This window comes from Heptranchias perlo, chromosome 15 (genome assembly GCF_035084215.1).
Source record: "Heptranchias perlo isolate sHepPer1 chromosome 15, sHepPer1.hap1, whole genome shotgun sequence".
NCBI lineage: Eukaryota > Metazoa > Chordata > Chondrichthyes > Hexanchiformes > Hexanchidae > Heptranchias > Heptranchias perlo.
Genome location: NC_090339.1, coordinates 14,914,306 through 14,928,128, shown reverse-complemented (window position 1 = coordinate 14,928,128; position 13,823 = coordinate 14,914,306). Strand labels below are relative to the sequence as shown.

Sequence of the window (13,823 nt, the reverse complement as noted above, 5' to 3'; positions counted from 1 at the left end):
CCGGTATCTTGTCTAAGTGGCTGTTACCTCAACTAGTTAAGAGTATTGGTAGGCTATTGAGCTGTCAGCATCACATCCAAGCCTGATCCTATCCGCACATGGGTTCCCTAATCACATACTTCCAGCAGGAGTTGCTGGATGTTCAAGAATTTTAATGATTTTCCCCTCGGTCGAGCCCTTGCAACTGTCTCAGTTGAGATCAGCTAACTCCGCATAGACTGGCAATTGAACCTGGAATCTTCCTGGTCTGTATAGTGCAGCTGCTGATCGGATAAACTCACTAAACTATGGAAAATATTTAGAACTTTTAAAAAAAAAATGCTGGAGTGTTAATTTGATACATTTTAAATATGATTATGAAAAAATAACTTTTACTGGAATTTGTACCAATTTTAAATGAACTTTTATTTGGTTTCTCCATAACATACCTACAGGCTTGTGAATGAGCAACTAAGCAGTAATAAAGTTTAAATGTGAAAGACAACTGGATGTTAAAATGTGATCATGCCCTCTGAATATTTTTTGGCACATATTTTAGCCTCATTGGATCAGGAACCTTTAGATTTCATTGATAATGCAGAAGAGGAGGAGACACCACCATCTGAAGCAGGAGATGTTCATCTAAGTGCTCCATTTGTGACTTATATAAAAGTAAGATGTTTACTTTGGTGCATAGGAGTGACTGATATAACACAATGCTGAGAATGGATGTTAACAGTGCCAATTAGCTTTATTTTTGAATTTGTTATTTTAACATTTTAAGCTTTATACAAATAGCTTAATAACAAAGCTGTCCATCTTATAGCCTGAACACCGTTGTTCTTTACCCAGTGTCAACAAGTCATGCCATAGAATGACTAACCTGGGAACTCTTGTAGTTAGCAAAACTGGAGTTGCAGATAAAATTGTACAGTATAATCCCCACTATATAGTCTAGTTCTGATCTCTACTAGTTGAGTGTGCAAATACATGACATGTTACAAAACAAAGTGGTTCCTTTTTCCTATCATATTTTCAGACAATTCACATTTTTTGAACAAAGCACATATGCTAGCCATATAGTTTTGCCTATAATTTGATAATGTGACCCAAATTGCATGTTCAAAAATTAACTGGCTCACAAGTGTACAAAACTTTGGAATAAGAGTAAAGCACAGAATGGGGAAAGGGTAATTTGGCTAATCAAGCCAATTTCTCCCACTGACAATGTACAGTTTGCTTTATCATTGATTCTACCAAACCAATTTTATTTCCAAAAGGTATGTCGAGCAAGATGCTAGAATATTTGTCCAATTTTACATCCTATTTTATCCATCTTAGACAGTTTGCATTCCTAAATTGGCCTTTTCATGCTCTTAACCAATCCAGAATTATGTTCACACATAACATTTGAGTATCTTTCTTTCTACTTTATCTTTATAACCCACAATTCCATTCATAACCGGGTGTTTGTCCAGGTTGTTGATTTTTAAATGTTCTGATCAATACAGCATTAACTGCTTTATATGGCAATTTGTTGCATACATCCAGAAACTTCAAAATCTTGGATCATCACTTCTCTATTGATCAGTTCAATTTGTAATTTGCTCTTCATAATTTCATAGCTGTCACCTTGCTTTTCTCTGAACCCCTTCCAAGTCACCATTGTCATTTTTAAAGATGGGTTGGTCCAAAATTTCCACACATAATTCCAATTAGGGCCTCACTAGTGATCTGTATACGGTTAGTTTTTTGACTTCAGGGTGAAGGAATATAGCACTTTACACTTCATGACAAGTGTCAGCATCAAGAATTCCTAGGGATTTAATGCAGAGTAAAGCTGTCTCTATCCCAACCTCAGAAGAGCAGTCCACCCTGCACTAGTGTGGCATTATTCTATTTCCACCACCAGCTGTCTTATGCCCATTCTTTGAGTAAAATTGCCAGTTTAGTTCTGAATTAGGAGCAGTTTTATATAGTGGACTGGGTTCGGACTGTTAAATTCATTTCAGATATGCTGGAGAATAGACTATTATCCTGTAACTCTGAGCTGGAATCAAACATCAGGCCCCAGAGATAGAAAGCTGATGTTTAATCCACTGCCCTGCTTAATGTCCCTAGAACAACTTGTTTTGACTCACTTTCTAATATGTCAAGATGTATCTGAGTCATGATTAGCCCGGTTAACATCATATTGACTGGATACTTACAGCGAATCAATTGTGGTAAACATTGCATGTGGTCATTCATTCATAATGCATATGTTTCTCGGTTAATGTGCAGTATTTTACATTTTCCACATCAAATTCCTCTACCGCCCCTAAGCAATCTGCTTAATTGAACCAGAGTATTTTGAATGCCATAATTTTCCTTTGTACTGGTCACCTAGCCATGTAGCTTGATATAATTTATCAAATCTTTGTTATATTTCAAGATGTGTCCTCATCAATATCATTTATGACTTATGTGAACAGTCAAGGATCCAGATGAGATTTTTGGGGAATTCCACACCTTGCTGCACGTGGTAGATGTGGAGAGACTAGGAACTAGTGGGAAAGTGTAGATACACAGGAAATCAACATCAAGAAAAAGGCCTGGTTAGAACAAAAATAAATTGAAAGTGTAAACTTTATTCCAGCTTTTAATTTATGTAATTGGTTACGTGCCCAAAAGCTAAATGTCTTGACTACTACTGTTTAAAAATTTCTGGGACTCCAGTCTAAATATTGTGCCATCCTTCTTAAGCTAGTATATATTCCATTAAAATGAAATGATGTGAATTCCGACGAAGTGCTGATGAGACTCAAGCTCTCAGTACTATTGGATTGGCTTGCTTTTTCCAGATATTTAAAATTTCTGTGCAAATACTAAACTTTTCTGACGCATCTATCTTTATTAATACTTGCTGTTACATGTCATGGATCCTGTTGAATAACTAGTCAGTCAGTCTGGGTAAAGCATAGAATCATCGAAGTTTATAGCACAGAAGGAGTCCAATTGGCACATTGTGTAAATGCCAGCTCTCCGAAAGAGCTCTCCACTTAGTTCTATTTCTCGGCACTTTTTTCATACTCTTTGTAAATATTTCTTTTTAAAATATTTATCTACTTCTCTTTTAAAAGCTATCGTGAATTCTGCTTCTGCCACTGTTTCTGGTAGGACGTTCCATATCTTAACAACCCTTTCTTTTTTAAAAAAAATGTAATAAATCCACATGTCTCTCATTTTATTCTTTTGGCAATGTTCTTAAATTTATGCCCTCTTATTAACTCACCAACCAGTGGAAATAGTTTTCCTGATTGACTTTATCAAAACCTCTTGTAATTTTGAACACTTCAATCAAATCTCTTAAATTCTTAGCTGTAATTAAGAGCCCCAGTTTCTCCGGTGTCTCCTCGTAATTATCCTTATCATAATGAATCTCGTCAACACCCTTTCTGTGGCCATAACATCTTTCCTAAAGTATGGTGCCCAAAACAGGACACAGTATTTTAGCTATGTGGCCTCACCAATGATTTGTAGAAGTTCAACATTATCTCTTCGCTCTTATACTCTATACCCCTACTTTTAAAATCCAGCATTCAATATGCTGTTTTTTTTACTGTTTTATCAACTTGTCCTCCAACTTATAAAGATTTGTGAATGTGGAGCCCTAAGTCTCCCTCTTGCTGTACTTTTTTTTACAATGTGGTATATATTTCCTCATTCATTCTCCCAAAATGCATCACCTCCATTTCTCACATAAAATTTAATCTCAGAACTATGCTCTATTTACTAACCTGTTTTTGTTCTCTGAAGGCACTTACACACCTCTTCACAGTTAATCCTGCTTCCTATATTTGTGTAATCTGAAAGTTTTCACATTGTGTTCTCTCTACTAGATCATTTATAAGAGCAATGGTCCCAAAAATGACCACTGGAGGACACCGTTGTTTACATCCCTCCAGTCTGGAAAAAAATCTATTGACTGCTATATTGTTTTCTGTTCTTCAACCAACTTCATATCCATGCTGCTGCATTCCCTTTAATACTACACATCTTAACATTATCAACAGTCTCCTATGCAGCACCGTATCAAACATATTGATCGCACTTCCATTGTAAATGCACTTCAGATAACTCTATTAAATTTGTCAGACATGGCTTTCCTCTTAAAAATCTGTGTTGTCTTCCCTTAATATGAGCCGTTCATTCAATCACGAGGGTGGGGTAGGGACATTATAGCTGCGCACAATCTTATCTTCACCTAACCCACACCCACTTCTAGCAGAGATTACTAGACAGTGATCAGGAGCAGGAATCCTCCCTGAATTTGAGACAGATTTGCTTACACGTTCAGTCTCCAGTTCTATTTCTAATATGAGTGACTGACTGTGCCCTCTAGTGTAGCCACTCATATGTTAGTTGTCTTATGCTTCACACTGAAGAAAGTTCATAGTAACATGAGGTAGCTGGAAATAAGTTTGAAAGAAAAAAAAAACGTATTTTATGTGTAACTCAATTTGATGGCTAGGGAAAAGTACATAATATTGAGGTCTGGGGAGAGAAATAACTGAAAATTTTAGTAGTTTTAAGGTGCTGTAATCTGTTTACTATTTTAAAACACCACACAATTTCTTAAAATACTTTAGGCCAATTTAGTTGAAATGATCCTGTGAATTTACAATTGGAATTATGGACTGGGGCTTCTAAAAGGTGTTGTGGTTATATGATAACTTGAGAATTTTATTTGGATCTTGCAAAGTTTCATGCTTGATATCCTTATTTTATATAATGTAACTTGGATGAAAACGGTCACAGATTTCACTGATGTATTTTGTCTCAGGAGCGAGGGAAGTTGCCTGAAAAATCACAGTTCACAGAAGAAAATAATTGGGGAGATGAACCAAGGTATGTATGTGTAGCTACATTACTCAAAGATGCAGAAGGGCATTGGGAGGTACTCAAGCTTAAAACCATTGTACACTTTTTTTTAAATGCAAAAAAAATCCAGTTTCTCAATGAACTTAATCCCTGAAATCAAACTTTGAGCAGATTTCAATTTGTTTAATACTGCTCTTTAAACTACCTGAGCCACCTCTCGAGTGAAACAATGCATTCTCCAAAATGTTTAGTATTCTTTTGATTGTTTCAATTAGTTTAATAAATGGACCTTGCTCATCTGCTTTATCATTTGCATGGATTAAATATCTATGCGTGTGTGTGCATGTCCGCACACAGTTTTTGAGTGTCAGACACACTCCAAATGTCCCGCTTTGTATAAAATGACAAACATCAAAACTGAGTTTTGAAATGTTTATCAGCAGAGAAAGATACCAGTTATTTTCTGACCTTGAGATAACCTGGGAAGGTTTTTTTTAATATTCGTTCATGGGATTTGGGCGTCGCTGGCGAGGCAAGCATTTATTGCCCATCCCTAATTGCTTTTGAGAAGGTGGTTGTGAGCCGCCGCCTTGAACCGCTGCAGTCCGTGTGGTGAAGAACATAAGAACATAAGAAATAGGAGCAGGAGTAGGCCAATTGGCCCCTCGAGCCTGCTCCGCCATTCAATAAGATCATGGCTGATATGATCCTAACCTCAAATCTAAATTCATGTCCAATTTCCTGCCCGCTCCCTGTAACCCCTAATTCCCTTTACTTCTAGGAAACTGTCTATTTCTGTTTTAAATTTATTTAATGATGTAGCTTCCTCAGCTTCTTGGGGCAGCAAATTCTACAGACCTACTACCCTCTGAGTGAAGAAGTTTCTCCTCATCTCAGTTTTGAAAGAGCAGCCCCTTATTCTAAGATTATGCCCCCTAATTCTAGTTTCACCCATCCTTGGGAACATCCTTACCGCATCCACCCGATCAAGCCCCTTCACAATCTTATATGTTTCAATAAGATCGCCTCTCATTCTTCTGAACTCCAATGAGTAGAGTCCCAATCTACTCAACCTCTCCTCATATGTCCGCCCCCTCATCCCCGGGATTAGCCGAGTGAACCTTCTTTGTACTGCCTCGAGAGCAAGTATGTCTTTTGTTAAGTATGGAGACCAAAACTGTATGCAGTATTCCAGGTGCGGTCTCACCAATGCCTTATATAACTGCAGCAATACCTCCCTGTTTTTATATTCTATCCCCCTAGCAATAAAAGCCAACATTCCGTTGGCCTTCTTGATCACCTGCTGCACCTGCATACTAACTTTTTGATTTTCTTGCACTAGGACCCCCAGATCCCTTTGTACTGCAGTACTTTCCAGTTTCTCGCCATTAAGATAATAACTTGCTCTCTGATTTTTCCTGCCAAAGTGCATAACCTCACATTTTCCAATATTGTATTGCATCTGCCAAATCTCCGCCCACTCCCCCAGCCTGTCTATATCCCCTTGTAGGTTTTTTATGTCCTCCTCACTCTACTTTCCCTCCCATCTTTATATCATCTGCAAACTTTGTTATGTTACACTCGGTCCCCTCCTCCAAATCGTTAATATAGATTGTAAAGAGTTGGGGACCCAGCACCGACCCCTGCGGAACACCACTGGCTATTGGTTGCCAGTCCGAGAATGAACCATTTATCCCAACAAAGGTTCTCCCACAGTGCTGTTAGGAAGGGAGTTCCAGGATTTTGACCCAGCGACGTTGAAGGAACGGCAATATATTTCCAAGTCGGGATGGTGTGTGATTTGGAGGGGAACGTGCAGGTGGTGGTGTTCCCATGTGCCTGCTGCTCTTGTCCTTCTAGGTGGTAGAGGTCACGGGTTTTGGAGGTGCTGTCGAAGAAGCCTTGGCGAGTTGCTGCAGTGTATCCTGTGGACGGTACACACTGCAGCCACAGTGTGCCAGTGGTGAAGGGAGTGAATGTTTAGGGTAGTGGATGGGGTGCCCATCAAGTGGGCTGCTTTGTCCTGGATGGTGTCAAGCTTCTTGTGTTGTTGGAGCTGCACTCGTCCAGGCAAGTGGAGAGTATTCCATCACACTCCTGACTTGTGCCTTGTAGATGGTGGAGAGGCTTTGTGGAGTCAGGAGGTGAGTCACTCTCCGCAGAATACCCAGCCTCTGACCTGCTCTTGTAGCTACAGTATTTATATGACTGGTCCAGTTAAGTTTCTGGTCAGTGGTGACCCCCAGGATGTTGATGGTGGATTCAGTGATGGTAATGCCATTGAATGTCAAGGGGAGGTGGTTAGGCTCTCTCTTGTTGGAGATGGTCATTGCCTGGCACTTGTCTGGTGCAAATGTTACTTGCCACTTATGAGCCCAAGCCTGGATGTTGTCCAGGTCTTGTTGTATGCGTGCACGGACTGCTTCATTATCTGAGGGGTTGCGAATAGAACTGAACACTGTGCAATCATCAGCAAACATCCCCATTTCTGACCTTATGATGGAGGGAAGGTCATGGATGAAGCAGCTGAAGATGGTTGGCCTAGGACACTGCCCTGAGGAACTCCTGCAGCAATGTCCTGGGACTGAGAAGATGACCTCCAACAACCACTACCATCTTCCTTTGTGCTAGGTATGACTCCAGCCACTGGAGAGTTTTCCCCCGGATTCCCATTTACTTCAGCTTTACTAGGGCTCCTTGGTGCCACATTCAGTCAAATGCTGCCTTGATGTCAAGGGCAGTCACTCTCACCTCAGCTCTTTTGTCCAAGGACCAAGGCTGTATTGAGGTCTGGAGCCGAGTGGTCCTGGCGGAACCCAAACTGAGCATTGGTGAGCAGGTTATTGGTGAGTAAGTGCCGCTTGATAACACTGTCGACAACACCGTCCATCACTTTGCTGATGATTGAGAGTAGACTGATGGGGTGGTAATTGGCCGGATTGGATTTGTCCTGCTTTTTGTGGGCAGAACATACCTGGGCAATTTTCCACATTGTCGGGTAGATGCCAGTGTTGTAGCTGTATTGGAACAGCTTGGCTAGAGGCGCAGCTAGTTCTGGAGCACAAGTCTTCAGCACTATAGCCAGGATGTTGTCGGGGCCCATAGCCTTTGCTGATTCCAATGCACTCGGCCGTTTCTTGATATCACATGGAGTGAATCAAATTGGCTGAAGACTGGCTTCTGTAATGGTGGAGATATCGGGAGGTGGCCGAGATGGATCATCCACTCGGCACTTCTGGCTGAAGATGGTTGCAAACGCTTCAGCCTTGTCTTTTGCGTTCGTGCTGGACTCCGCCGTCATTGAGGATGGGAATGTTTCCAGAGCCTCCTCCTCCCGTTAGTTGTTTAATTGTCCACCACCCTCACGACTGGATGTGGCAGAACTGCAGAGCTTTGATCTGATCCGTTGAGATAACAAGGAAGTGCCCGAGGAGCTGCTAATCTAGAAAAACTTCTGACAACCATAATTAGCCTTTAATTGATGTCCTGTCTTCTTTCAATCACTTCTCCCATGGTCGTGCCCTTGGGATGTGCCTGGTTAAAAGACAAAATTAACAACTGTGCTCCCGACTTTAGACTATCCATGATCAGCTAGTAAAAGAAAGAAATGAACTTGTGTTATTTAGCGGCTGTCTTGTTATCAGGGTGCCCCACAAAGCGTTTCACAGCCATTGAATTACTTTTGAAGATTGTTGGACTATAACTTAGTGTTGTAAAATTGTTTACAATTGTCAATCCCAGTCCATCACCGGCATCTCCACATCATTACTTTTGAAGTGTCACTGTTGTATAGGCACACTTTTAAATATTTGAAATGTGCAGCAACTATTATACCTATTTTTCTGCTGAACCAATGTATCCTGATTACACTAATATAGAACACTACAAATGGTAGTTTTAAACAAAATGTTGAAGTAACTTTTTATTCAATTCAACAAAATTTGTTTTAATAGATGTGCAATGAATTGCTGCAACTGTTACGTGTCCACCTTGCTTTTTAAAGAGAAGCAGAAGACTCCGCTCACATTTCAGAAGGCTTTTTTTAAAACCGTGCTACAGCCAGGAGGTTTCACAGACCGCACACCAAGTTCCGTTTACCACCAGCATAATTTACAGGATAAACATATCCCATGGTTGAAACTGACTAGCATATTGGAGGTGTGCCCTGGAGTGTTACAGGAACCAGATGTTATCTCCATTTTTTTAAAAGTCAAAACTGAGAGGATTTCTCAAGTTTCCTTTTGGTGCACAATGAAAGTTTCACAAACCTCCTAAGTTTCCTTCACATCAGGCAGCATGATTTGCAGGAAAAAGGTATCCCACGAATGAAAATATTAAATTGATATTCTGGGGGGAAAAATAAGTTAATGTCATAGTAGAGTTCAAGGCCATTTTTTAAAAAGAGGTATTGTTTTGTGACTTCTCTAGATGGCGCCTCAAAGTAACATTATTTGATTGTGCCATTGCAGGTCTTCTAGGGAGTTGCAGCAAATGGTACGAGATGAGGATGAGTTGAAGGAAGTGACAGATTTGCGGAAAATAGCAGCTCAGTTATTGCAGCAAGAACCACAAAACAGGTATAATGAACGTTTATCCATCTGGATTGACTCTTGCAAGCAACCATTTGGATGTAGTAAAATATTTTTAAGCCAGCAATTGAATCTAATTAAAATATACTGTCTACTCTGAATTTGAAGTTGCTTATTTCAAATTATCTGATAATTGAATGTTTTAAAGCTCTAAATTCGCACTTTACTGTTGTTTACTTTGCTTAATTCAAACTATCACAATTCAATTTTTTTTTTACTGCAAAAACTACTTCAAATTGCCAGAAATAGACTGTATAGAAAAAGTTCTGTAGCAAACATAAATTTGTATCTAATGCACTTTTTGTAAATAATGACATTCTAATGGTGGTCAGTGATAAAGTTTTAAACATTACGGATTTCATTTAGATGGCATCCTAAAACGAGAACATTTTGCAAATCTGTAGATTGGGAATATACAATTAGATAATTGTCTATCTTTTTCTCTTATGTTTTTACCCTTTTGCTTCCTCTCTTTTTCTCTCTAATCCTTTTGAGTTTATAATGTGCAGTCTAGTCCCAATGCTGCTATTCTTTCTGTTCCTATGTTGCCAAATGTGGCAATTTTTTTGAATGTTATAAAATACCTATTCTTGATTTCTTTTCACATGTCATTACTAATAACTTCTATATGCTTTCCCTATACCTTTTATTACTTCCTTGTTTCATATTGGGATGATTGATGCTCATGGTGTGTGAGTACAGACGGAGGCCATTAACTTTTAAAGCATCATTCAATGAAAACTTTATCCAGAGGAGAAAAGCAGCAGGACCAGGATCAAGGTACATTTATTGAACAAAACAAAATATAAAGTGGCTTTCTTGTACCACTGTGTAAACATTCATAAAGCAAACATTAGACCAATTTTTCTCCAGCTGACGCATATAACAGCATGAAATTATGCCCAGAATCTTGTGTACTTTTAGAAAGTGGCGCACAAGTAATCCTTAGAAATGTTGTTACGGATTTTGCATATTGGTATTTTGCCATATGCACTATTTGAATTTCTACCTACCTATTATTTAAAAGCCATTATATTAGCTAAAACAGTAATAGTGACAACGAAAATGGGAACAATAAAATTTCAAAGACTAAGTAAAACAATGTATAATAGCATCATGCATTGTTCTGATGGCAGACTTCTAGGACTCAAGTGAATAGTTTCACTAGTTGAGTGCCCTCCTTCTCTAAGGTTTCAAATCCCTTTCATATTGGACACTCCTCCAGCTTCTGGGTCAGCATGTTTAATCAACCACTGCTTGCTACCAGTTCAACAAAGATCTGAGGCTAGTTCCTTTTACCTCCATTAAATTAATTGACCTAAACCTTTTTCCTAGTTTTATGAATCTTTCTTTAACTGATGCTGGAGACCATTTTAGTGTATGCAATTTTTATTTAGCCTGAGAAATATCCAACCATCCTATGTTTTCATTGTGACAGCCTAAGCAGAAATCATGGCACAGTGTTTCTTTGCTTGTTCCAATTAAACTAGTTGTAGCTAAATGGGAAAATTGTAGTTCGGATTATATAACTAGCAGCCCACTTGTATCATTTCAAATTTAAGTCCCCAGACCAGCATTTAACATTTTCTCTTGTGTATACTGACCAAGCTGTACCCATAGTGTTTTTATTACTTTTTTTCCTTACACTTATCACCTAATTAGAATTCCTGTTCTCATGGTTAAATAGAATATGTAGTTAAAGCAGCAGTATTCTGAGTTGGTGCAAAGAATGTGATATTGGGTAGTAACACATCAGATTAGGATGATCAGATGTTTGACTAAGGCTTCTGAAAATAAAGGCACATCTTCCACTACTCAAGACTTTCAACTGAGCTAATCTATTACCCTATATGTAACACTGCATCTTGAATTTTAATAACTAATCTTGTCTGTCTTTTATTCTAATGTTAGCTTTAGTGTTTCAGATCCTTTCCTTTTTCTTTAAATTTGTTCATGGACTGTGGGACCTCCTTCCTTACAGATAAATTTCAGTTAATATCAGCTAGCTGTGACCATAGTTATTTGAAGATAAATGTCTGGCACTTTTTTTCTGTTTGAGGGTCCAGCTGTGAAGATACTTTGATCTAGCTTTTATTGCCACCTTATCAATTCTGTAAATGTGTTCTTCTGATTTCATGTATTTTACTTTAAGCTGAAGCAATACAATTTTTGCCTCGACTATGACAGTTCTGTAAATATTTAAGTTTTGGTGTTGAGATACTTCTATATATGGTATTTAACAAGATATGATTGGTCTTGCAGTGTTGAACATATGCATGGTGCTGCCTTGCATTTTTTGTTGGGTATTCCAGGTTTATATATTAGCAGCAAAACCGAATACTCTTCCGTGTAAAGTTAGACCAACTTTATTTTCTGGTCAGAAAGCTTGAGTAAATTCGATCACTCAGGATTCTCTGAGTGTGAATGGAGGAAAATGGTTAAACACTGACTCCTAACAATGAAAGCTATTCCTATTTTCCAAATGTTCTTCACATGTACCTGTTTAACTGTGTTATCGAAGAGATTGAGTCACTCCCATTGTTGATTTTCTGCTTCACCTCATCGACAATGAGATCCCAGAAAAGCAGCTGATGAAACTAGCAACCTGCACCTGCAAACTGTTGAAGATTTGAAAAAGAAATGGGGAACTGAATAGTTCCACAGATAATTTTAAGTGTTCATGGTAAATGAGCAATCAGTGTCCTGCACCCTTTTAAATAGCATTGCTTTTTGAAACATTTGAACAGTGCATGTATATAAAACTGCACCTCCTGCATCATTGCTCATGATGAGTCAAAAGATATTGAAACTCTCGAGTTTTTTTTCAGGAGGAATGTGATAATGAATTTTGAGTTTTGCTAATGTATTTTATAAAGTTTTGAATTTGAAATGACATTGAGTCATTGCTTTTCACCTTTTTGTTTTTCCCAGACTTTTCGCTCACTCATCTTCAATAAATGGAAGGGACAGGAAGAAGAAAATGTTGGATTCTGATAGGTATTTGTGAATGTTGTGTTCTCTTTCTAAGCACACCCCTATTGTCCAAAACTTGTGTCACACTAATAAATTTCAGTTTGAGAACGCCACTGGATGTGTGCACACTGCCCTCGTATCATTAACGTTCGTACCTATAAACATAGATACCGAGAACTCAATACTACAGAAAGCCTAGAGGAATATAGAAAGTGCAGGGGTGAAATTGAAAAGGAAATTAGGAAAGCAAAAAGAAAGCATGAAAAAGTATTGGCTAGTAAAATCAAGGAAAACCCAAAGATGTTTTATAAATACATTAAGAGCAAGAGGATAACTAAGGAAAGAGTAGGGCATAATACAGACCAAAAAGGTAAACTATGTGTGGAAGCGGAAGATGTATGGTTCTTAATGAATAGTTTGTGTCTGTCATCACAAAAGAGAGGGACGATGCAGACATTGTAGTTGAGGAGGAGGAGGAGGCGTGTGAAATATTGGGTGGGATAAACATAGTAAGAGAGGAAGTATTACGGGGATTAGCATCTTTGAAAGTAGATAAATCACCAGGCCCGGATGAAATATATCCCAAGCTGTTAAGAGAAGCAAGGGAGGAAATGGCGGAGGCTCTCCGCATCATTTTCCAATCCTCCCTGGATACAGGTGTGGTGCTGGAGGATTGGAGGACTGCTAAGGTTGTACCGTTGTTTAAAAAGGGAGAGAGGGATAGACCAAGTAATTACAGGCCAATCAGTCTAACCTTGGTGGTGGGCAAATTATTGGAAACAATTATGTGGGACAGAATAAACCGTCACTTAGAAAGACACAGAGTAATCAAGAATAGTCAGCATGGATTTGCTAAGGGAAGGTCGTGTCTGACTAACTTAATTAAATTTTTTGAGGCGGCAACAAGGAGGGTCGATGAGGGTAGTGCGTTTGATGTAATCTACATGGATTTTAGCAAGGCTTTTGACAAGGTCCACAAGGCAGATTGGTCAAAAAAGTACAAGCCCATGGGATCCAAAATTGGCTCAGTGTCAGGAAGCAAAGGGTAATGGTTGACAGGCCTTTTTGTGACTGGAAGGCTGTTTCCAGTGGGGTTTCGCAGGGCTCAGTACTAGATCCCTTGCTTTTTGTGGTATGTATTAATGATTTGGACTTAAATGCAGGGGGCATGATTAAGAAGTATGCAGATGATACAAAAATTAGCCATGTGGTTGATAGTGAGGAGGAAAGCTGTGGACTGCAGTAAGATATTAATGGACTGGTCAGGTGGGCAGAAAAGTGGCAAATGGAATTCAATCCGAAGAAGTGAGGTAAAGCATTTGGGGAGGGCAAACAAGGCAAGGGAATACACAATTATTGGGAGAATACTGAGGTGAAGAGGAAGTGAGGGACCTTGGAGTGCATGTCAAGATGTGGAGA

At 39.0% G+C, this 13,823-nt stretch overlaps 1 protein-coding gene across 1 annotated transcript in view; it reads left to right on the top strand.

The window, feature by feature from the left end:
- Window positions 1-13,823, top strand: part of lrch2 (leucine-rich repeats and calponin homology (CH) domain containing 2) — a 144,893-nt gene that overhangs the window by 92,120 nt on the left and 38,950 nt on the right. Inside the window, exons 9-12 of the mRNA XM_067996862.1 lie at window positions 539-651; window positions 4,805-4,869; window positions 9,312-9,419; window positions 12,363-12,428. Coding sequence (XP_067852963.1) covers window positions 539-651; window positions 4,805-4,869; window positions 9,312-9,419; window positions 12,363-12,428 — 352 coding nt within the window. The remainder of the gene's footprint in view (window positions 1-538; window positions 652-4,804; window positions 4,870-9,311; window positions 9,420-12,362; window positions 12,429-13,823) is intronic.